This window comes from Hetaerina americana, unplaced genomic scaffold (genome assembly GCF_022747635.1).
Source record: "Hetaerina americana unplaced genomic scaffold, ioHetAmer1.1.p SCAF_2, whole genome shotgun sequence".
NCBI classification, from domain to species: domain Eukaryota; kingdom Metazoa; phylum Arthropoda; class Insecta; order Odonata; family Calopterygidae; genus Hetaerina; species Hetaerina americana.
The window spans coordinates 72,197,743-72,224,107 of NW_027286763.1; the positions used below are offsets into that span (position 1 = coordinate 72,197,743).

The window sequence follows — 26,365 nt, forward strand, 5'->3', positions numbered from 1 at the left end:
TATTCTAGTGTTATTTGGTTGTTTAAAACACTCCTCACCCCTACTCATTATCAGCCAGTAATCTCTGGGCGATTTGCACATAAGTGGGGTGGCCACCAACCTTGAACTCCGTGAGGGCCTTCCTCATCTTCTCTAGGCTGTAGACAGCGGCGAGGCGTGAGAGTACCCTTTCCCGTACGCCCTCCGCGCTCCCATCCGGCCCGCCCATGTGAGCCCCCGTGTCCTTAATCGCCTCCTCCACGATGGCGTCCTCCACCCTCCTCAGCTTCCCGTCCATGGCGTCAAGGCCTCCCTCGTCCGTCTCCTCCGCCTCCACCACAGCCGGCGCAACCCCCGCGTGGGGCATCCGGGACCTCGCCGGCCCCCCTCGCTTCACGATGTTTGTGGACATGGCGAGCGTCTTGTAGTACTGATTGAGCAGCCAGTCGTCCAGCTTCTCCTCCTCGCCTTCCCTCTCCTTCTCCTTTTCCTTCCCTCCCTCTCCTTCCCTCTTTCGCTTCTCATCCTCCTCCCCCTTCTCCTTCTCGCTATGTTCGGCCCCGCTCTTCTTCCTTCTCCGGTCGATGCCGAAGTACTGTGACCAGTCCACGGACTTTTTCACCTCCGTCTTCTCCCGCTTCACTGTCTCCGGCTCACCTACGGCGGCTGCCACCTCCCCTTCGCCCTCTCGCCGCTTCTTCACCTTCAATATGGCTTTCTTCTTGTCCTCTTTTGCGTCGGAGCCCTCCGCAGCAACTGGCGTCACCTTGGCCAAATCCTCCCCGGCCTTCTTCCTCTTCCGCTTATCCTCCTTCTCCTCTTTCTTTTCCGGCCCGCCGCTCTTCTTCTTCATCTTGCTTTCCTCCTCCTTATTCGCCGCCGCTGCATCCTTAGTCTCGTTGCCCTTGCTTCCACCGTCTCCACTTTCGAAGATCTGGCTCAGGACCTGTGCCACCTTGGGGTCAGTCTTCGCTTCCTTCCCGCTCTCCCTCCGCTTCCTCCGCTCGCCCTCTGCCCCGGGCAGAAGCACCCTCTTGGAAGACCGCTTCGCCACCGGGAACCTTCTCTGCCGTGAGGGGAGGATCAGACTCCCGCCGGTTCCCGACTCCAGAGCCGCCCCCCAATCCTCCGGGCTAAGCCCCACGTCGTCCTCTTCCATCCCCTCGCCGTCCCACCGCTCATCCGCCCGGCGGAGGAACTCGTGTTTCCGGTGGGCCTCCGGCGGAACCTCTTGTGCCTCTGCCTCGGAGAACCACACCCGAGGCGGGTCGCGGGACAGTGGTGGGGAGTAGGTGCGGAGCCGCCCGCCACCTCCGGTCCTCCTCCGGCGGCCGAAGCCATCGAAGCCCCCGCCGCCTCCGCCGCCTCCCATCCAGCCCATGGGAGAGTTGAAGTGGTCGAAGGTGGGCCCACCATCGGAGTACTTCCTCCCGCGGCCCCTCGCGCGCTTCTCCTCCCCACCCTTGTCGTCGCCGTAGTCCCCGGCGCCCTCCGCCGCCTTTTCCGCCTCGTACTTCTCCATAAGGTTCTCGAAAAGGTCCATTAAGGCGGCCAACTTCGAGGACCCCGCCGGACCTGAGTCGTCCTCCTCGTCGCGAACCCTCTTCCTCCTCCGCTCCTCCTCTTCCAGGCCGTTTCCACCCTCCTCGGGGGCTTCGCCCTCCTCCTCACCCCCGCCCTCCTCATCCTCGTCCTCCAGCCGCTTAATCACAGCCAAAAGCCTCTTCCGCCGCCCCTCCTCCTCGTCATCCGGTCCTTCCTCGGCCCCCTCGCCTTCCTCTTCGCCGCCCCCTTCTAGTTCCTGGATAAGCCTCTCGCGGAAGGAGCTGCCGGTGAGGGGTGGCCCCACGAATCGCCCCGAGGCCCGCTTGCTCGCCGTCTCGCCGCCCCTCTCCCGGAACGCCGAACGCTTCTCGCTATCCTCAGCCCGCTCAGCCTCTTCTCCTTCCTCCCCCTCCCCCTTTCCCCGATCCAAGTATTCCCGAAGCTCCCAGAATCGCCTCAGGAGGTTCTCCAGCATTCGGGCTCCCGCGGCTGCCTGCTGCTCTCGGACGCCGTCATCCCGGCCGCCGGGCAGTCCTCCACCCCCTCCGTAGCCCCTCTGGTAGCCGTAGCCAATATCCTCGGGCTGCCCCACGCCTTCGTCCTCAGCGGTCGAGAGGAACTCGAGGTTGTTCGAGTCGCCGTTCCTCCTCGTGGGCTCATAGTGGTATCTGAAATGAGGTAATAATAATTCATTGCACTTCATCGTGAAAAGCAAGTATCATTATAATTACTAAAGGTTTTGTTAATCTTGAGAGTCAAGCGTTTAGCTTCTGGATTGTGCCTTCGGGTTATACAATCCGGGGGCTTTGGACACCTCCAGCTTCACAAAAACCGTGTGCTTTCTCGGGTTCCATATCTTGAAGTGTGAATTTCATATGATGTATAGAGCGTTAGAACACGGTAGCTCAACCTTCAGTTTCCAAATCAACCTCCTGTGATTAAGATAAGAGGCCAGTCCAGAAAGTGTCTTACGTTTGCGTGTAGCGAGTGAAGTAGTGGGGGATCCGAATTTTGCTGTATTGGCACAAAAACTTGGAGTACGCCTCGACCTGCAGTGTTTGGAGGGCCGCGCTGCTTGCCGTTTGGTTACAGTAGCAAGTCAATATGAGCAATACAATTGGAAATCCCACCAAATGTAATATCCGTCTAGTGATAAGGTTTTTACTGGCAATAAATTTCAAAGCTGCTGTCATTCATCGGGAAATTTGTGCTGTGCACCGAATAAGTAATAAGTGATAGTATTGTGCGTCAGTGGTGTAGTTAACTTAAGAGTGAACGGAGAAATGTCCCTGGTGGCCAAGAACTAGACATCCGTTAGTTAATCTGTCACAAGGCTAGACCGACCACTGAGGTCGTCGAGAACAGCGGTTCGGCCATTTTTAAACTGAATGCACCCCTGGCTTACTCTGCTTCACTCATTGTTCTGTCTCCGTACACTTCACAAAGTTACCTATGAGTTTCAATTGGCTTGTGGTTTTTTGCTTGTAAAAACGTAATCGCAAATCGCACTTCACAATTTGCGGGCTTTTCTGTTGTTGTGCACAGTTTAATAGTTCGCAGTGAGCAAAGTAGAAGAACTACCGTCGGAAAACTACCACAGCAGGATGCGCACTGAGTGTAGGGGCGATTGGACCCCAAGATGGTTACTATAGCCCTACGCACCGCCACGCTAAGCAGAAACTTAAGTTCTTGACCATTCTCGTAAATATAATAATCACATAAATCAACCCAATAGGTTCGATAGGTGTGTTTGAGCTCACTTTGTAGTAAGTTCCATGGCCTGTGAAGTTCACAAACACAGGCTGAAGGGGTCAGTTTCGTCACCAGATCCGCCTGAGGTTCTCCAGAAAGATCTGGTACCGAAATATCACGCAGCTTTGCGTGAACTTATAGGTAATCAAACATCTGAATTCAAATCTCAACATCTCGGCCAGTAGCCAAATATACAGTCCATTCGGTGGCTACCTCATATATATTTATCGTTTATTTCTTCAGATTGTCAAACAATATTATCAAGATTATGAGTAAGGTTAAAAAAATACCTTTATGAAGTATTATTTCACCAAAAGTAAAGAGATGATGACTGGGATTCGTCGACTAGATGAGAATTACATTAATAAGGAGACTTGATCTTCGATGGAAGAGTGTAACGTTTAATTAACTTTTGACTGATTTTGAGGTGCAGTTTGGATAATAGGGAGTAAATAATCAATGTAGGTAGGCTGGCAGTGGGCGGACGGATAAAACAAGGCATGAAAATTGAATGGAGGAGATATTTAGGGACACAATGGGGTGTGTAACAGAGGACGGGTTGAAGATAATCAGGTACTTTGGCAAATAGAATTGTTAGAATTTAGGTTATAGAAATTTTTCGTGGGATTGATGGGAATGCGTCCAATGAGGCAAAGAAAAAGACTAAAGTAAAATGATAGACATTTCAAAATGTGAAAAATACTGATGAATTCTCAAATGAAGTGCAATTTTTTCGTTTGTCAAAAATCAGCCACTACAATGTACAAAACCGTATAAATATTCTTATGGATAGATGTGTGTGTCCGGAACAGTCATAATAGTGAAGAAATTAAATGCTTAACAGAGATAAATTATTATAAATACCATAACAGTGGCGTGCACAACACGAAATAGCACACTTTTGCACCGAATGTGGTCAAAGGCAAACGTATAAAAACCAATCTTGGACAACAACTGAGTTATAAAGAAGGGTCATTTCACAAAATTATTTTGCCCTCTTTAAATTAAAATAAAAGTATTTCTTGGCAAATAGATACGGCACATCAAAATGAAATTTCATCGGGGTTGCGTGTCTTCGGTTTAACAATACTTCATCCCCATTTCATAGCATAAATTATTCTTGATATATTCTTGTTTCTAATTTTAAATTTTTCGGCAAAAGGTTTTGTTATATGTAGATATTTATTTTGAAAACATTAATTTCTAATAGGAAATTTTTAGACTTTAGAGGCAAAATTACAGTGAAAAGTTTTCAGTTGTGGCATGGAATGCAAAAAGTTTAAAACCTTTATTAAATTACAAATGCAGGTAAATACATAAATGATTGCTATAAAATAATGGCGAATTTAATATTTAATTTATAAATAGGGGCAAAACCAGAAATTCTCCTGAAACAGCATTTTATGTTTTCCACAGAAGACCAACATATCCTTACTCTTGGGTGGTGAATACACTAATTTATCGATAAAATATGTGCCAAAACATTTGTCGTGCCATGGCCATATTTACTTGATTTATGAACAGGAAACTTCATGATACCTGCTGGGAGATGATATCTACAGTTTATAACGAGTTGTCTCTTCAATGAACCGGTCATAGATATGAAAGCGTTTCAGAGTACGAAATGGATTCATTTTGTTAATCAAGTAATACGTGTATCATTTCCTCAGTTATTATTAGCTATTTGAGTTAATAATAGAAAGGGTTATAGAAAATTAAGTGTTCTTGTCTCAAAATAATTTAAATATCATAGATAACCTTGCATAGCTATCCAAATAACTTGAAATTTATGGGGGAAGTTAAAAGGCAAAGTAAAGAATGGTTGTGAAAATGACTGGATATCCTTGAAAAGCTCAATCGTGTTGTTTAAAAGGCACCAGCTGATAAGTCGAGAATGGCTTAATATGACCGAAATACTTGCGGTACTGAGTAACTACTGCCAGTGTAACTGCTTCTAATACTCCATGAAAAATGTTAATGATAATGAGAAATTACTGCGTGAAAATCATTTGGAATAAATTAATTATTATTAGATTCCGTGTTCGGTCGCTACTAAAGTAACTACTGGAGATACTTTATGAAGTACATGACCATGTTAAGGTAAATAATAGTAACTATTATTTTTACGGGATGTGTTTCAAAAGCTGTATTTTTATGTCTAAAACGCCGACTGAAGCCAAGAATTGCTTAACAAAACCTAAATTCTTAACGAAATATTCGATACTGATATGATACGGATAATGTAACTATTTTTAATACTCCACGAAATATAGTATATGCATCGTCATGTTAAGTTTAATAAATGATAATAATTTTTTTTAAATAATTAATTATACGATCCACTTTCAATAAAAAATAATTATCGCTATAAATGTATGAAGTCGGGAAAATGGTACTACGAGAAAATGTTTTATAGTTCACTGATAAATCCACTGACACAATCGATTTTGAGCATTTCGCCTAAAGGGCGATTTTATTATCATGGAAAAGAAATGCTGGAGCGTTCTTCGCTCTTATATAGACTTGATGACTGAATTTTTGTATACTGGTCTATTTTATATCTTCGTCTTGATAACTGGGTAAAATGATTTGATGAAACGTGGAATGAAAGGAAATATCAACAAACAATTTAAACCAGACTCCTGGATGAAACGCATATATATAATATATGCACCTTAAAAACAAAATACGTTCACTGACTCAAAGTGCCGAGTGATTTTTAGGCTCTATGTGTACAATGGCTCGGTTCACGAGGCCGAGCGACTGAAATAATTTTCAACACGGGACACGGCCCGTGCATTCCGCCATCACTCACACTCACACTATTTGTCAGTCTCACGGGACGGGAAAATCGATCCACCGCTCGACAAACCCGAGGTGGTCTCCTCTCCCGCGGAGAAAGGTGAAGTCTGGGAAAATGATAAGGTGGGGAACTTCATTTTGGAACCATCCTCCTTTCAGAAACGCTACCGTGTTATTTGATTTTTTTCACAGGAACAGACGAGCACGCAGGCGGTCGGCCGTCCCTCACGAAAGGTTTCTGCGACATTTTTCCGCCCAATTGGTTGTTCTCCAATCGGTGCCTTTTGTGAACCGACAAGGAGGAGCTTTGGGGTTGCGGGGGGCGGCCTCCCTCCCGACTCACCTGAGGAGCCCGGGGCCGTAGTTTCCGTAAGGCTGCTGCCGGCCGGCGAGGTCCCTTTGCCTCCTCGAGAGGACTTCAATCGCGGGCCGGAGGCTGTCCTCGTCGCCTCCCGCTCCCTCCGGGGCCTCCTGCTCGCTCAGGAGGGCCTCCCCTGTCACCCTGGGCGGCCATATCAAAAGAACGAGGCTGCACGCCAACCATAGACAAGCCTTCGTCATCTGGAAGCAAAGAAAGTGATGGGGAAAGCTTATCATGAATAACTCTTTAATCCTTTTTGGATGAATTTACCGTAGCTGTCTCACAATTAGATGTTACAGGAAGCGTGGAGAATAGGAATTAAAGATCTAATAATGGTTAATGATAATAAAAATTTGATTTAAATTTTTGAGCTAACCTCACGCTTCAATTATTAATAAATCATTAGCCGAGTCATCGTAGTCACATCAATTGTGATCTTGGAATTAAATAACAGAACATTTAGAATCATTTTTCAGCTTGATCACAATGTAATCAAGGCAGTCAATCTCGCATAATATACAGCTTCACCTGAAAGTATGGAATATTGTAAGTTAGGCCTACCAAAGTTCAGCTACTATGTTTCCGATATTGCAATTACTTTGGTGAAAGAAATACAAATTGAATTACAGAATTTTAATAAACTCCTTCTGATCATACTAATTCAATCGGCTGTTGGCTTGACAGCAAGTGCCACATGAACAAAATAAAACATCACAAGATTTTACACTGTGTATAATTTTGTTTTGCGGGCCGAAAAATTATTAATTGGCAAATGTTTCCCTCCGGTAAAAAAATAATATTATTAGGTATACATAGTCATTGACGCATTTTGACGCAACGACGGGAATTCCTACATAAAACTACATGAAATTAATGGCAATGCTCCCGACGACACAGGTTCCAAATCGATAGCGCAATGACTGAGGACTACAAATTAAATGCCAGCCAGGCTAGATTAGTGTATGAATGCTGCCGCCTACCAACGGGAAAGGTCGGAGGTTCAAGTCCTTCAAGTTCTAAGCCAAATAAGAGGCTTGGACATTAGCATTGTGTTAACTCTAATGGTTCAAACCCTAAGAAGCCGCGGGCCTTTCTTTTCAACCATTTTGGGATTGAATCATCGGGGTTTTCACGGACTGACTGAATGCTGTAAGGGTCCAAAATGGGGAAAAATATCACCGCTTAAAACCTGCTGGACTAATACAGGCTATTCCCGATTCTGCGAAAAAAACTGAAAAATTCGTGGTTTACATGCAGAATCATGTCCGAACTGGCAAAAATACACGTTACCAATCTGGAATTCGCTTGCTATTTTCAAAATAATTATTCTCCGCGGGTGCCGAATGAATTTGGCCCAAAGGAGTCGTACACTCTCTCTTTGTAAGTGCGTCGAATTCACAATAATTTTCCCTCCGGAAATAATTCTTCGTTTTCTGGGATTTTGTATTATTTTTCACTGCTGACCTTCTGTTTTTCCAATGTTTACCCTATTCTATTAATGCTAATCCATATTTGCTACTTGGATATTCGCTTCTCAAATGTTATTTATTTTAAATCTTTTGATGAGTCATGGACAAAATGATAGTTCGTTCTATTGGATAAGAAAATTTATTAATTAAAAATTTCATGAATTTCATTTTCAGTTCACGTAGGCGAGACGTGATTGTGTCCTGTGGAAAAGGTTTTATTTATCAGAAATTTGACTAGTAATTATTCTGCACGTGAAGAAAACCATGATCTTACGTCACCAAATTTTTTCCTGTTTCTCCTCCATTTTCTCCAAACCCATGCTCAAAGGTTTTCCTGCGTCCTCAATCAAATGAGTGATGGAGCACAAATTGGTGCTCTTTTCTCTCGTCCTCCGCCAAATTTTCAAGACGTTCTGAAAGCCCAGACGTTCATTGGAAAGAAATAGGGGAGGAATAATTCAGACCTTAAAACCTTTCCTTTGACCCAATTAGTGCGGAATGCCTTCATATTTAATGGAAACACTTGGGGTCCTGGAAATAAAGCAACCGTTTTGGACCACTCGAATTTTCAATCTGTATAGAAAAGAACGGTTAAATCACCAAGTCACAAAAGGAATATCAACTTTATCAATAAGATACAACTAGAGGTATTCCTTTTCTTTAATTAATTAAGTTTGTTTGCCTCTAGTCCCATTAAAAAAAAATATTCCTTAACAACAACATTGCCTTGTTAATAAAAGATATTTAATGGAAGTTAGAACTCTGATATTTAGGGTCAGGGAATTCATACATATTTTTTGCCATTGAAATATCAACTGATGATTAGGAGATTTATAATTTTGAAATGCACTCCCGCTAACGACTTTCCACGTTTGCGGCCGGGTAGTGGTGTGGTTATTGACGAGCGGAATCCCCGAATGATCGATGGTTGACGAAAAATGAGGAATTCCAGAATCCAGACAATTTGGGACCAAAGCCATACCTGCCTCGTGATGCCAATTATCCCTCGTTTGCTGCGTACCGGTGTATTGGAAGGACGAACGGAGTCAGCTCATTTGTTCAAAATAATTACTGCTGTACCACTTTTAGGGCTGTGTTAAACAAAACCAAGGACAATATTGACATTAATGACAGAAGTGGTATTTACAAACTCCAATGTGGTGACTGTGAAATTTGTTATGTTGGCCAGACTGGACGGTCGTTCAGAGTAAGAGCAGAGGAACACAGAAGACATCTACGAAACGGTGAGTTAAACAGATCCCATTTCGCCAAACACCTATGGGAAAGTGACCACAGGAGCGATTTTGTCCCAGAGATACTTCACCTCGAGAAAAAGGGAAGAAGAATGGATTGTCTGGAGGAGCTGGAGATTAGGAAGCATCAAAAGGAAGGAAAAATTGCCAACGAGAATATATTTGTGAGCAATTCCCCCCTTTGGATATTTCTCTGACCACAATACATGACGCCCCAACCCCCGCTGTGAAAGGCATACCTAACCAAGCTTCCACTTAGCCTACATCCACCCCACCCCTCCCTTTGAGTCACCCACGCCCAGTACCACGCTCCCTCTCACACCGCCCCCCCCTTTTGCCACCCCTCCCCCCTCACCCTCCTCTCCCCCCCCTCAAATAACTATATATTCTGGAACTCACTGATTCTATGTACCTGATGATGTCGCCTATGCGACGAAACCGGTCGACTTGTAAAATAAAGTGTGGAAAAAAGTACCATCTCTCTTTTGATTTATTAGAAATCATAAAGTTTCGCAACATTGGAAATATTTCTACCCCTTCTTATTTTGCCCGACCAATCGAAAGAACCAGTTTCTTTCTTAACGCAATCGTATTATTTCTCATTGCAAAAATATTTGGGTAAGCCCGTCAAAGTGAAACAATATGTTCGTTGAGGAGCAAAAGTATATCCGACACACATTCAAGCTTATCCGACAAAGTTTCTATTAAGTCAGGGCTCCGCTCTCATACTTGTTTTACTTCTTCTCTCAGCCTATGAGGCCGTGAAAAAAACCGCCCTCTCGATTGTCACCTCACTTCCGTAGGGAGAAAGAGGTGTTGGCGTTGCGAGGTCATAATTTCACACCGCGTCGTAAACAGCCGGGAGTTCAAAGCTCGACAGCGAATTTTCTTTACGATCTTCTCCACACCAACCATCACAGTGTTCACTGTTCGGTGGAAAATTTCTTTGCAAAATTGGGAGCTTCCGGCGAATCATTAGATTAATGAGCAACGTTTATGGGTGAGCAACGTCCTTTTGAACAAAAGAATCATCAAAATACATAAATATCTCCGAACTAGCGGTCGCTTGAGGTGAATAAAAAAAGCTAGGGGCGGCAGGAAATTTCTGTCATACCGGGTCGACCCCACGGAAAGGCGGTTGAAAATAACGCCTTGATAGGGATACAAAGGAAAAATCCGAACACTAAGTCATATTTTATGTTCCGTGAGTTTAGGGAGCTTAGTAAATTATTTATCAGTGTAAAAAAATTCGAAGCCTGAAGCCGGAAAATTGGTGCTGGGGAAAGCATTTTCGGACCGCAGTCAAGGTCAAAGAGGTCATACATCCCTACCACAGGGTTTGGGGTGCTCGAAACATCGATATTATACTCGTTGCAGGCAGGTTTCTTGAGGTAATTTTCATTCTTTGATCAAGAAAAAAATCTTCACGGCAGATTATATCAGTCCCACCTTCCCGCTTGAAGGTTCATTTGTTTAGCGAATAAAGACTTGATGATATTTTTTATTTTTCCGAAGTAGCTCTTTCAAAACTGAACGCCTTCATGCTAATGTCACCTCAAAAGCATGACCAACGAACGTTCGTAGACAGCACATTAAAAACTTTTCTTGAGAAAGTTTTAAGCTCCCTTCGTCGAGGACGCCATTAAAACTGAATTACCGTAACGAAAGAAACTTGAAAGTATCGTGCAGTTTTTTCCTCTCGAAGATTACGCAGGTGTATAATCGAAATTCCAATCTATATCCGAGCACTCCCTCCTAATTACTATACGGAATTGAAACTTGGGTATTCCAGGATAGGAATAAATGCGATGGGAATGAACCCCTTAGAGCGTGTGGTTTAAGTAGAAGATATGAATTGAGAAATGAGTGGATTATTAATAAACGTAGATTGGATTCACCGGTTATGGAAAAGTATGAAAGAAGTGTGCTAATCTAGTTTGATCATGCCGAGAGAATGGTTGAGAGTCGAATTACCAAACATAAATGAGAGAAGAGTGAATGATTTGAGAGGAAGGGGCAGATGGGAAATCATCGGTGAAAAGTATCCAGAGAAGCAATCAAGACGAGGAGCCTCGGGGACAGAAAAGCGTGAATTAAACAAAATTACGAAAGTTACAAATGCGAAAGAATTATGCCAAGACATGTGGCGGTAAGGAAGGGAGTATCTTCCATTAAAAAAATTACTTAAATTCAGGTTTGTTTTACTTTTCCACCTCGAATGGAAACTACGAGGAGAGTACTTACTTGTTTAAATACAATAAAAAAGAATAGGAATCTTTTATGAATACATTTATATGGTTAACCATTATGTCAATACCAATTGAAAAAGTAAATGCATAACTGGAAATATTTTGCATAAATTGCAATGTTTACCTCAATCTTACAGATAACAGATGTTTCCAAAACATTTGATGTCTCAGCCTGATTATCTGTACCCTATAAGCCAATTTTATTTCCATTATTATCAAAGCAGATTATTGATCCCCATTACTCCTTGCTCTGGCGTCTTCCAACATTTATAAGCATTCGTAGTATATCGGCCAAAGTTATGTTGAACCCTTAAGCATAGTGTCGTTAACTTTCAGGGTATTTTCCCATAATATGCTTCAAATAATTAATTCTTGACCGCAATTCTTGTCACACGGTGGTGCGAACGTAAAATTGATTACAAGGGGAAAAATGAATTCGGAAAAGCAATAACGCATAACGATTTCCTAATCCGGGTTTGATCGTAATCAGGTCTGTCGACGACCTTCGCCGAGTCCCCCTCTTGAAAATTGAAATGACCCTTTTGGAGTACCTAAGTCGAAGGCATTTGATGTTGAAGCCAAAGTTTCACAACGGCACACCCATTCTTGTATTTCTGCATCGTATGGAAGCATCGGAAATTGCCAACCAAAACTTACCCCTTGTAAAAGCCCGTATTCTAATGAAGATTCCAGAATTTTACCACTCTTTTTACGCCCTTTCTCAGAAGAACCGATATGGTTCATGAATAGCAGAGAGAAAATCAACATGGTTTATTATACTATTGAGTTGTTGGCTACGGTAGAGAAATATCACCAATGATTCCATCATCCTCATCATTTACCGTTACTGCGAAGACTAAAAACAAAAACTTGTAGCAATAACAATAATGCAGTCAAGTACAGCACAGTATTACGAACAACGGTTCCAAAATCGAAAAATTAACACATAAATTACGAGGTAGGTACGGCGTTCATAAAATACTAAAATTAGATCAGCTCAAGCAATGACGTCAGACTTATAATATAGATGTACGAGGGTCATCCGGAAAGTAGTACCCGTTCGTGCCGCATGAAGTGCTGACGACGCGAGTAGCCGCTGGACGAGGTCAGATAGCTTCAGTGGCTTGTCTGCCTTCTCTGAGCCAAGTTGCGTGACGCTAGCATTGCCTGTGTTGTTTCTGTGATTGTTTACAATGTTTAAAAAAATTGAGAACGCCGCCAGTTGTGAAGTGAGGGCAGTGATTAAATTCCTCAATGCAAGAAACGTTCGCCCATGTGATATTCATCGCCAATTAAAGGAGGTGTATGGAGACAATGTAATGGACGAGTCGTCTGTTCGGCGGTGGTGTCGCAACTTCAACATGGGGAGGGGGAACACACACGACGATGAGCGTTCGGGGAGACCGTCTGTCATTACAGACCAACTGGTGAGCTCAGTTGACGAATTCGTGAGGAACGATCGGCGCGTCACAATTGATGACATCTGTGAGCATTTTCCCAATGTTTCTCGAACAATTGTTCATGAAATTGTTAAACACCATCTGCATTATGCAAAAATTTGTGCAAGATGGGTCCCTCGCGTATCTCAATGAGCTGGCGGCGAAGGACTATGCAGCAGGAATACAGAAACTTGTCACACGTTATGACAAATGCCTTAATTTGCTTGGAGATTATGTTGAGAAGTAGTTTAAAGTATCCTCTTTCAAATAAAATTTTTTATGTTTGTTAATATTTACTTTTGTCTTTTTATTTCACGAACGGGTACTACTTTCCGGATGACCCTCGTAATATATGAACTTAAGATAGATATCCTTAGTATTCACTCCCCAACACAATGATAATTTAAAAACTAAAATACATACTTTCATCGTTAAGTTAGAAAATCGTGCAGGTGGGGAGGGAATTGGGAGAGAAACGAGGATGACATGGGGACCGGCAGAGGGCATTAGTGTATGAATACGTTCACGCGGATTTGGAAGGCAGTGCGAAAAAAAGGCGAGGAGTGGAAATGTCTGAGGGGATGGGGAGTTGTGAAGCGTGGAAATGGAGGTGGTGATAAAAGCACCCTGCCAATCGGCACGTGGACCCGTAGAGGAGAACCCTCTGGGAAGTCGTGGAATGAGCCCTTCTCCGAACTCGAGAGGATGACAGAAGCAAGAGTGAAGGAGAGAGAGATGGGAGAAAGGTAAATTAGCGGAGGAAGGCAGTTCTCGAGACTCCCCGTCCACTCTCCAACAACCTCCTGCCCCATTATCTGCCTCTATACCCCATATTCCGCCCACACTCCCTCCCAACTTCCCTCCCCCCCAACCCAACATCTTCGGCATGCCATTAAAGCTGCGTGGGGGTCGGTTGGAGAGGGCCCGTCCCGAGGAACAATTGGACCGACTTCCCCACCCACTCCTCCCCACAGCAACCATATACCAACTCCCCACCTCAACCGCCCCCCCCATTGGACTACGACTCCGCGCGCTTCAATTGGATCGATAAGTCCGATGGCGAATGCCCAACCTCCCTCTTTCCCTCCGCCCTTCCACGCCTTTTCGGTGGCGCCATGAGGGAGGGATATGGGAGGGTGTGTTGAGCGTAGCGCTTCTCTCATCTCAATCTCAACCCCCCCCCCCACATCTCGCAACTGCCGCGAAATCCACACGTTCCACTCCGAGTGCTGGGCGACACGGGAGTTTTTCCACCGAGTAAGTCTAAACCGCTAATCTACCTCCTGAAAAAGTGTCTGGCAGAGGGTGCGAGGACGTCAGCCTCGGCAAAAGAGAGACGAATATCTATAAAGGGGAACCGCTCGTGAGTAAAAAAATTTCTTTTTGTATCTACACAGTCGACGTCCAGTTAGGCATATCTCTATAATTTTACCACTGTTGTCCGACCGGCTGATGGAAGTCTAGGCTGTTCGACGGGAGATTAAGTTTTGCGGTGGGAGTGTTCGGAAAGTGGTAGACTCAACCTTGTATTCTATCTCCTGCTCCGCAAGCCTCCACGAGGCCGTGTTGCAGAGGGATTTGGGTCACCAGCATTCGGGTTAATCCGCGATTATGAGCGAGTTCCGCCTCGCTTCACTCGCCCTTAGTTCTAATTATCATAGGTGATGCCCTCCGCGGTTGTGGTCACGGATTGAATTGCAAAAAAATTGAAACCAGAAATCGCTCTGTCGAGGAGCCAATCTCCATTATCGATGTGGACTCACGGCATCCAATGAAACATAAGGCCATAATGAGCAGCGGTAAACTCATGTGATTTGTTTTAATTCAATGGTTCAATTCGTGCACGTAATCTCAATGCTTTCAGTGACTCCCAATTAATGCTACACATTGGTATCAATGTTCTGAATTTGTTCGCGAAAGCACAATTATCAATCCGAAGGCTGGTTTGAGGTAACGGTGGAGCTCATCTAACCGTGTAAAATTCACTTATCAGAGTTGGAAGATCAGTTTCCTTCCCTGTGCCACCTGTGATTTCCCAAAAAGACCTGGTAAAGGCAGTTGAAAGGACACGTTTTTCAATTGCTCGGTTGGAAATCGCATACTAAAAGAGAAAAGCCAACAAATTCAGTACATCTCCTCCTTGCAGACTTCGTCCTCTCCTCTTGAAGAACAGACTTCCCATGCCACTTGCACCTGCGATAGTTTTCGAGATACCTATTACATAGACTAACATGCTGTTGCTCGAGAGGAGTTGCGTTGTGATTTTTATTCGTACCCTCGACATGTGCATTCCGCATTTCACCATATTTATAGTTAGAGAAGGGATGTGACAATCGGACGTCTTTAAAACATCGCAAGATGGTGTGATATTTTCAGAATCTATCAAAAATTTACCACCGATCGTAACGCTAATGTCAATAATAATAATTATTATTGCACCATGACAGATAAATTCCTTGCTGAGTTGAAGAAATATGTCTGAGTGTAAATGTATTATCAACATCTCAATACACTTACCGCCACTGCCATAGGAATGATTCACGTGGAAATCGAAGATGCCATTATATTTTATCGTGAATCGATGACAAAAACACAACACATCAGCATAACAGGTCATGTAAGCATGAGTGACCTTGTAAAATTCCAAGCAAAGATTCCTTTCCACTAAAGAAACACACATCATACCATAATAACATTAGCTTTGAGATAAAAAAAACTGGTGCATAAAAAACTTATGAGTTAGGTGCAGTTTATCTTTTTAATTCTAAGATTCCTATAAAAAAGTTGTAGCGAAGAACAAAATACCATAAATAATGTAATTGTGATGTTGAGGATAAAGGATACAAATAAAATGGTCACACTGAGGGCGAAAATAAGAGGTCCTATCGAATATTGGTGAAAAAATAGCCCGAGGAGGAAGGCGAATGTAACTTCATGCTATCTCATTTCCATTACCATATCAATAAATAATTATTGTTCCAATAATACGCTCTGCCCCACGCCCGAGTCAATTTTCAAGTTAATATGTAATATATTATAACGTGTGTATATATATATACTATATATATACTACCTTGATCAAAAATTTCCCGGAATTTATTCAGAAAATTAAAAATACAAGTTTATTCATCTAAATCTATATTGTCCCCTTCAAAGTAATCCCCATCGACTGCAACACACTTATGCCAGCGCTTGATCCAATCCTCGAAACATTTTTTATATTCGGTTTTCGGTATGTCCATCAGTGCTTCCTGCGATTTTTCCATTACTTCCTCTCGGCTGCTAAAACGCGTTCCCCGTAATGGTTTTTTAACTCGATTGAACAGAAAGAAGTCACAGGGAGCCAAATCAGGTGAATTCGGTGGCTGTTGGATGGTATTTGTTGCATTTTTCGTCAAAAAATTACGAATAATGATAGCACTGTGCGACGGTGCGTTATCATGGTGCAAAATCCACGAGTTTTCTGCCCACATTTCTGGTCTCTTTCGGCGAATTGCTTCACGCTTCACGTCTCATAACGCCCAAATAATACTCTTTGTTTACTGTCTGGCCTTCTGGCAAAAATTCATGATGCACTACACCGTTGTAATCCATGAAAACCGTCAGCATTGCCTTCTTTTTTGACTGAAAACGACGTGGTTTTTTTGGTCTCGGCTCATTTGGTGAACGCCATTCACTTGCCTGATGTCTGGATTGCGTGTCGTACTCATAAACCCACGTCTCGTCTCCAGTAATGATCCTTTTGATGAATGTGGGATCGGATTCAGCCTCGCAAATCATGTCTTTTGCGACGTCAACACGGTCTCTTTTTTGCATGAAATTGAGGTCTTTTGGCACAAACTTTGCTGCTACACGACGGAAACCCAAATCATTAACCACAATGTCTTGGGCGGATCCATAGGCAATGTTCAAGTCCTCCGCTATTTCTCTGATGGTTAATTTGCGGTTATTGACCAACATTTCTTTTACTTTATCAATTTTTTCACCGACTTTCGATGTCGATGGTCTGCCACTGCGTTCATCATCTTCGATTGACTCACGACCACTTCTGAACCGCTCGTGCCACTGGTAAACGACCGTTTTTTTAGAGAATCGTTGCCGAAACACTTTTCCAACATTTCCAACGTCCGTGCGCCACTAAATCCGTTTTTTACGCAAAATTTAATACAAGTTCGTTGTTGCAAATTTAAATCCATTTCTGAAATTGTAAAAAATCGCCAACACACACAGAGATAGATGTACTCTTGGCTACGTAACTTTTGCAAATGTCAAGTTATGACACTAAGATTTAAAGGGAATATCAACAACAGATGTACCAATTTAACAAAAAAAACAGAACTCAAATCGGAACGATGGGAGCGGCACACGGTGGTTATTCCGGGAACTTTTTGATCAAGGTAGTATATATATATATATTATATATTTATATAATATATATATAATATATTTATATAATATATATATAATATATATATATAATATATATATAATAAGTAGATCCTCGGATTGAAAACGTGGCATTATGACTAGTTTGGATGAAGGCAAAGTTTCTTATGGTATGTGCTTTGGCAATTTGTACTGTCGAGCGCCTTTGAAACGGAACATGAATCGGTACAATTCGGTCCAACTGAGGCCGTGAGTGAATCACAGACGGTCTTAGTCTCTTCGCGCACCGACATTAGCTCACCGTGGCCATCAATACACTCTCTTTGCCCCAACACGAGGAAAAAGTGACCTCGGGTATTACACTGACCACAAAACGCTTTCCTTACAATGAGAAAGAGCTCGAAGATAGCCTCGATGATCAACCTTTGTAGAGTTACTATAGTTTTGAACTAAGAGAGCACCGAGAGTTCGTGAGAGGAAACGACGGGAGGTTCAGGAAACTTGGGAACGCTGGGAAAAGTCCATGTGTCGTTGCTCTCATCTATGGGCGAACAGAATATAGTCGAGATCCCGCATGCGGCGGAGTTAACAACATCTCCCATTCAGCTCACGACCCGACCCCCTTCTACCCCCATCCTTAGTATTACTCCTCACGACGGACACCTCCCTCGAAATCTCCCTCGCCCTGAAGAAGGCTCCCTCCCCTCAAGAAATCCAGGAACCCTCTTTAAGTCGACCTCATCATGACCTTCGTGACCCCTTTTCCTCATCCCCCCCCACGACCGCTCTCCACATCTCCACCCCCACATCATCAACTACCTCTTCGCTTCCAGGATCCTCTCTTCATTCCGAAGGCGGAGGCGAATTCCTTCTCTCACTTCATATACTCCACCCCCCCGTCCCCCTACGCCTGCCACGTCCCTACTCCTATCTCTCTTTCCGCCTCAATAATGCTCGCCTTTTCCGGTTGGCCGAGCTCAAACAAGGGATGGAATTCAAACAGCCCCCATTCCTTTTCTATTGCGCGGTAGGTTAAGGGATGGACGACTAGGCTGTTGACCGGGGGTCCCAGTTTCAAATTCAGATGTTGTCCTGGCACGCCTCCTGCTGGAAGAAATGCCTAGCTGAATGTGCTTTCCTTGGCACCTGATATATCTGGGAAAGTGCAGTCAGCACAGGGAAAGGAAATGGACTCCATTGTCCAGAAGGTGTGTCTATCACATTTTTTATCTCAACAACGTATAACTTTATCTCCTCTCTTCCGCATCACCGCTGCTCTAAACAACACGAAGACTGACTTAGATACGAGAACATAGATGTTGCGTCGAAGTTGGCCGTTAGGCGTATCAACAAATGAAAAAAAACCATGAACACAGTAATCAACCCGAAGGCCGTTTTGGTAGGTGATGGTAGAGTTCACTCAGTATTAAGCCCTACGTCGTGTGAAATTCACACATCAGGGTAGGGGGGGGGGCAGTTCCTTTCCCTGTGCCGGTTATGGTTTCCAGGAAGATCTGGTGCCCGAAAACACACAGCTTGGGTGGAGCTGAGGAAGCCCAGAGTGGCTTGTCCGGCAATCGAACACGGGTCCTCTGGTCAGTATTCCAAAGCTCTACCCCTGGGCTACGGCGGCCCACAAAAAATTAATGGTGAAATAGAATTCACAAATTCAGGGTACCTATCCTGCGCCTTCTGTGATTTCCAACGAGGGTCTGATATCCAGAAAATTGCATTGCTTAGATTTTAGGTGGGATTGTGCGAGGCATCACCCCGGGATTTGAACCTGATTCTCTCCGGTCAGCATCGGGACGCTCTGCAATACCGCGCTGCTGACAAAGCAAATCGGAGTTTCATTAACTACGTGGTGGTGTGCGAGATGGATGCGCCCTCGTATGCCATGTACAGGTATTACCTTTTCGCGGGGACTGGTCTTGGGTGTCGTTACTTCCTGAGCCACGGTAGTACATCGTTGGGACTAAAGAAGCTTCTAGTTCTTGGCAGTCTCCCTTCTTGGGTAACCTATCCAATGGGGTGCTGAGGTTGACAATCGCCTCCACAGTACTTCTAAGTTTTATATGAAGCCCTCAGGAGACGAATAACCAGACTGACCATCTCATCGGTTATAAGGGAGAATCTTCAGTCAAGGATTCAGTAAAGTCAGGATTCGTGGGATTGAGCCCAATACATCGACTATGTACATTTGTGGATAAAACCTAAACAAATTATGAAACTCGACATGCCGAGCCGTTCTTTGCTCTCCCTCGTGTCGTGGATTGATGAAACACGGCGATTCCTAACGTGAAATACTACCCAAGTTAATCTTCGGAAGCCATTGGTGCTGAATGCCTAACAAATATATTTTGTCAATACCCTGATAATAAGCAATATCTGTGCACCATGCTGGCAGGGATATTTGGGAAAGAAACTCCAAAGCAACTCCCTGCAATTATGCATAAAGATCACCAGTTTCCTTCGCCTTTTTTTCGTGAGTTGCGTATCAGCTCTCTTTGACTGAGATCAACTCTGCATATCAAGGCATCACATCGTGACCTTTCCAAGCAGCGTGCATGCAATATTTAATATTAAGTCTTGTATTTGTCCATTCAGGGTGGTTCATTTCTACCGTGAAGCTTAAATCTTTCGTACTCCCCAAAACTTACGCGTCCACTTCGTCTTCCTCTCTCCATAAAAAAAGAAAAATAAGAGTTATATTTAATTTATTTTTTAGGTTTAACGCCTAGCTATTCTTATGTAACTCTTAGCAATATGCTAACTGAATCGATCAATGATGATATGGTAGTCTAGCGGACAGAGGTCGGCTACTGACAGGAGAGTTTCCTTCCTGGGTAACGCCTTTGGGGTCCCTCGGCGTCACCTCCTAGAAGGTGACTTTTCAAACGGCATAACATCCAGGAAAAGAGCAGTTAGCACAAGGAAAAGGGCTGAACAGATGAGTGAATTTCACGCGCCGTTTTACCGGATAAGAGGTGACCTCTGCAATTATTATGAAACTAACATTTGCTATTATTAATGTGGTTATAACTGATACATATAATCCAACAAAATTACTAGGTAATGATAATAATTGTAATAACATTGAATCTACAGCCACACACCGTTTGTACATACTCCCTACATGTAAATCCTCGAAGAATTAGTGTAGATATTTTTTCTATTCTCAATTTATGGATTTCTTGGAGGATTTGTGGAAATATTTGTTCCTTTTCATTCTAAAAAATAAGACTGGCGGAGACTTTAAATCAGGGCGCCGCACCGCCTCACTCCTTTGCTCCGACCGGTACTACTCACTCGATTCATCCCTCCTCTATCCCAGTTCCTCTATCGCCATACTGATCCTATTTCACACTCACACTTCAATTTAATCCTAATGTACTCGTCTTATGATATTCTCGTTGTAATCTTCCTCTTTGTTTTCCCTCCCGTTTTTCCTTCCTTCCTCACATTCACGGATTCGATGTACCCAACGATGAGTCCGAATCGTTTCTCCTTTACATGTTTCAGGTCCCTAAACGCTTGCTCATCCTCAACTCTTCCGTAAACCACTTCCAAATGCATTTATGCATTCGTCGGGATAACATACAGAAAGTTTTCCGCTCGACGAGCCCCGGGGGCAAAGTGGAACTCTCCTCGGTTTGTGTCGCCCCAACGGTGCGGGGGCCTCAGATCAATGATGCCCGTGAGCCTTCAAATCGCTGCAGACGCACGAATGCCTCGACCCTGGAGTTTGAAGTTGCGCCGATCAATGCCAATACACTTAAAAAGGTATTACGGTCATGCAACTGTCTTGGATTTTGAAGCCTCCTGATTTCACGTTACCGCGCATGTGTACGACAGATACTCCAGCCGACCAACGCAAGCATAGACTTCATGCCTTAAAATAGACGTAGATAAGGCATATGATAAGTGATTTTAATGCTAGAATTAGTTCATTCAAGGTTGAAAATATATTCAACCGAAAACAATGAGAAACGACACGCCTAATACCTTTGGTTATACTAAATAATTACCATATGTTGATATCTGCAATTGCATTTCTTTAGATTCTGCTTACACGCTTTTCAATGTGTTGCAAAGAGAGTTAATGCCATTTCAACGAGATGTGATGGAGATCGCAGAAAAGGGGGGAATTGAAATCAAAACTAATTGTGATTACATGGGAAAAATATAATTTGCTTAAGTACGAGTCATTACTATCACGATGATCGTTATTATGATTTTGGCAGCTTCAAAATATATTATTACATTGCACTAATGTGTGTATGTAGTCTTCAAACGAGGTAAGCTATTCAACATTGCATCTTCCGTTTCAGCGTGAATAAAACCAAAAATGATTAATATGCACAAAGTTACGTGCATCTGTAGTATCTACAGGTAACAGTTCATCTGTAATATCTACCTGCAGACAGTTAGGCATCAGATTGGAATGAATTTGAATAATGCTTGCACGATATATAATTACCAAATTACTAGCCGGAAATATCTTTTCCTATTTCTTCTTGTATGACATCTGTGGATGAAGAAATTAGCTATTTAAGCAGGCAGTTTTTTATCATTTGCGATATTCTCTTGGATTAAAATCTATCTATTATGAAGAAATCCTTCTTGGAATCAAAATATTCCTTTCTGACAGCTCCAATGATTCCAAATTCAAAAATTAATTTGGCCGCAAAAAACTAGAATATTTACGTATGAAAAGAATTGAGTTGTCATAAGAGGCATTAGAAAGAGTTATAAACGAATGAAAATAGTCAAGATTTTGCATCACTTCCCAGTTTAACTCTCCTTCATAATACGCATTGCAGGCATTTAATTAAAACGTCAGAAAATTCTCTTTCCAAAACTCTCTCTCTCATGTTTCATCTACCTGTATAAAGTTTGGGGCAATATTATGAGCGTTACTTGTTTTATTTTGGTTCTTTCCTTGGATTATTTCGAAGGGTATCAGATTAAAATTAAAATGAAGGAACATTTACGCGGTTTATCTTCCAAGAGTGAGTTTATAAATTTAATACAAGTCGCGTGTACTCGCTGTAATGAAAAACTATCTCATTGGGGATAAAGGGGCTAAGATAAAGCCTAGAACATATGAACCTTTTCCTTCTGAGGGAAGAGTTTTTAGTTAACCGCATGAAATTTTAGAAAAAAAAACAACAGAACGTAATATATAACAATTTTGAATAGAATGCCATTGCTTTCAATGGCGCTTACTGGCAGATATTTGCATTTTTGAGCTCATAAAAGGCCCTTGACAATATTAAGAAGCTGGATACTGGAATGAAGGGCATTATTTTACCGTATTTTGGGTGGATTTATTGAGTTCGATTTTGTTTATCACGGGCCGTCTGAATCCCACCACCAACCGGCAGAATATCATACCTATGGCGATTTTCTTCCAAATTACGCTGCTCTACGCTAATTCACCGTGGTAATGTTTGATTCTGTACAAGTTTTACCCGAAAGAAATAACTACAACATAAGCAATCGCTCATTACTCCCGTCATATCGAACATCGCAATGTTCGTTTAAAATCCAACGCCTCATCAAGTGAATCAATTCATGTATAAATGCACATCACTGCACTCTCACGCTGAAATTTCGACGATCCAACGTTTTATGGTTGCGCCAAAATCAGCTTTTCATTGTATTTAAACACTCGCTCGTCATGCGCAGAATATGAAAACAACGTGCTCTTCTTAAATTTTCGTGCGGCGGTTCATCCAACCTGCGCCACGCCTCCGCCAATGGACGACTTTAAACCTTCGCGTGAGGTGAGGCGACTGCGATGAGAGCGATACGCCCCCCTGGTTCGCGAAAACGGACGCTCGCTCGTCACATCAAATCTGAATTACTAATTTCCGCGTTTATTTACGCTTTCCGAAAGCTCTTCGCCTGCGTTGGAATGAAATGCCATGCCTTGCTTCCCCCTCTCCCCCCCATCTCCCTCTCTCTCTCTCTTTCTCTTATTTCCTTCCCACGGAGAGAATGAGAGCAACATTTTCACATCGTCCGTGGCACCCGACCGTCACGAACGCGTGAACGGAGCGCTTGGGCACGAAATTATTTCGTCTCCCCCGTCTCTTCTCTTTCCTCGGAGGAATGAGATATAAGGGTCGTCTGGATCCAACCGGGAAGAACTCCCCCATTACCCTACGGCACACGTGGTCCCCCCTTGCTCCACGTCTATTTCTTCTTCCTTTTTTTTTTAAATAAACCTTTCCTCCTCTCTCTCCCAAATCTCCTCCCGCGCATCTCGACCCCGGGGACACGAAAACTTTCCACCGGAAATTAATCGCGAGGACGTCGCGAAAATACCCGGGGTTCCCAATGAGGGAGACTGGAGGGTGGGGGGGAGGTGGACGGGGGCGAGAGAGTCGCGAGGGAATATGGCGAATGCTAGGATGGGGGTGTGTGCGGGGGGTATCCGGAAGGAAAGTGGTGGTTGGGGGGGGGGTTTGGTGAAGATCGTCCGTAAATTACGTCTCGGGCCCCCCGAAGATGAGAAAAAAGGGGCTCGGGAATTTTGAGATGCGCAGGGGACATGGGAGGAGATCGAGGAAAGAGGAATAATTCTTTTTTCAATAAAGACGCCCTTGATGTGACGAAAAATAAAATGGCTTCTTATTAGTGTGTGGTGGCTTGGAAGGAAGATGAGTGAAAAACACCGCGTGGAATCGATAGTGAAGCTGATGAATTGGCAGGAATTAAGTGGAGTGACATCCCTTAAGGAACCTGACCCAACCTCTACTGACTGCACACCATTAGCCGCACTGGTGGGCGTGCATTCATTTGATGAGTGCTTGTGAATAGAAAAATGATTAAGCAATTATATTCGAGTCCAATTAATGCGGAAGCGTAGATTAATTCAATGCCAGGGAAAAATTGAAAGGAGTGGGGTGTTGTTTTAAGCTTCGGTTTGCTTTTATTTTTCACGACAAGATTCGGGGATCAAGGATTAATTAAATTCATGGATTTGCAGGGCCTTAAATGTTAGCCTTCGCTCTCGACTACTCCAAGTCCGTCGGGTGAAAAATAGCGATCTGAACTCATTGCCCTTTCGCTTCATTGCCTTAGTAAAACATTTTTTATAATATATTCATAAATTTCATAGAAAGAGTTACCTATCTATACTCATTTGATTTTCAGTCAATATTTGCTCTTAATTTTTTCATTAATACCCAATGAAGAGTTTTTTATTCAAATTCTTTAGATCCTTTTTCAAAGAAAGTGACAGGTCTAATAATGAGGGAAGGCAAATGATACTAATGGTCCGCTCTCAATTACATAATGAAATAATTTGAGTAAATTATCATTAAGGCTTGCAAGTTAATCAAATTCATAAGTTTAGTGTCCCGGTTATTCATTATAATTAGCTTAATCATGCTTAACTAAAATGAAGAGAGTGAAACAAATATAATTATCCGCTAGATTAATTATTTCAACGGATGACCATTGGCCAACCCGAGGAGCTCTCAAAACATATTTGCCTAGTAGTACACAGCATCCTTCATTGATAAATTAATTTTAATACCTAGATGCGTAATTACGAAAGGCTGTAAAAGTCAATTTGTTCATCGTGCAAAGTGACAGTGAATAGAGGTGATATTATAGGTATTTATGTTTAAAATATTTTCCTGTTCAAATCTCAACATTCAAAGGCTCATAAAGCTTTTATATTTAATTTATAATATGCTTCTGTGCCGTATTTAAAAAGTACTTTGTGATGTAATATTAAGGCAACCCCTTGAAATGAACAAATTCTATATTTATTCTCGTTGCATTTCCACTCGTAAGCATTTGAATAATACCTTACTTCCGATTCACACAGGCATCTCGCAATTTGCAAAATCTACGCAGAGATCTCAGAAATGAATTAATTCCTTTATGATGCAAAGGGTTGGTGCGCTGAGCACATTATTGTCTGGTGAAAACCGCATGTTAATGGATTAAATCTTTGATATGTAATTTTATACGACTTTTATTTTATAGAAGATTTATAAATCAGATGATAGAGGCACTGTCACGTCGTTCGAACGCTAATCTGGACAAATCAAGTCAACCAATTCATACCTGCTTCTCCAAGAATAAAATCTTCTCCATTAATAAGAATAAAATACTTGATGGGTTGTAAGTCACGATGAAAACAATAGATGTCGATACTGTTTGGTGATAAAAGGACACGACTCGTGTGTGTGTATATATATATATATACCCTGATGTGTGAATTTTCACACGCCGTATAGGGCTTAGTACTGGGTGATCTCTACCATCACCTACTAAACCGACCTTCGGGTTGATTACTGTGTTTATGGTATATATATATATATATATATATATATATATATATATATATATATATATATATATATATATGTATATATATATATATATATATACCATAAACACATCAGGGTAGGGGGGCCAGTTCCTTTCCCTGTGCCGGTTTTGGTTTCCCAGGAAGACCTGGTACCCGAAAAATCACTTAAGCTTGGGTGGAGCTGCAGGTGCCCAGAGTGCCTTGCCCGGGAATTGAACCCGGGACCCTCCGGTCGGCCGTCCAACGCTCTACCACTGGACTACCGCGACCCACTATATATATATCTATTATATATATATGTATTTTTATATATATATACTAATACTATAAGATATATATAGATACTATAAGATATATATAAATATATATAAGTTAATACTAAAGTTATCACTGATAAGTAATTGCGATTAATTTTCCATCTTATTTGCCTTCTGAAAAACTTGACTACGTAAGAAGACGTGTGAGGTTAATTAATTTGGTTCTCAGCAAGTTCGTGGGTGATGATGAGAATTAAAAACCAGAAATCCCAGGAAAAACACAGTAAAATAACAGTACGCTGCAGTACCCCATTAATTAGTTCTTTGAAACGTGGAGGCAGAAGGGATGAAACTCGCCCAACATCAATTTATCGAAAATTTTTCCACCTCGCCTATTCCTGTGTATTCCAATTCTGTCACAAGATTAATTATCGCCATTCTCTTAACTCCTCCAATATCCCTTTTGGCAGGTGAGTTTCTTTAATACCCTTCTCCCTTGGAAGGCCCCGAACCGTTTCTAGATCCCTTTTACGACCTC

The 26,365-nt window shown here is 42.7% G+C and overlaps 1 protein-coding gene across 1 annotated transcript in view; it reads right to left on the bottom strand.

Annotated features, from left to right (window-relative positions):
- The window catches only part of LOC139687929 (eukaryotic translation initiation factor 5B), a 70,818-nt gene that overhangs the window by 11,313 nt on the left and 33,140 nt on the right, over positions 1 to 26,365 (bottom strand). The window contains exons 2-3 of the mRNA XM_071585278.1: positions 6,422 to 6,639; positions 101 to 2,192 (exon numbers count right to left, since the gene is read on the bottom strand). Coding sequence (XP_071441379.1) covers positions 101 to 2,192; positions 6,422 to 6,639 — 2,310 coding nt within the window. The remainder of the gene's footprint in view (positions 1 to 100; positions 2,193 to 6,421; positions 6,640 to 26,365) is intronic.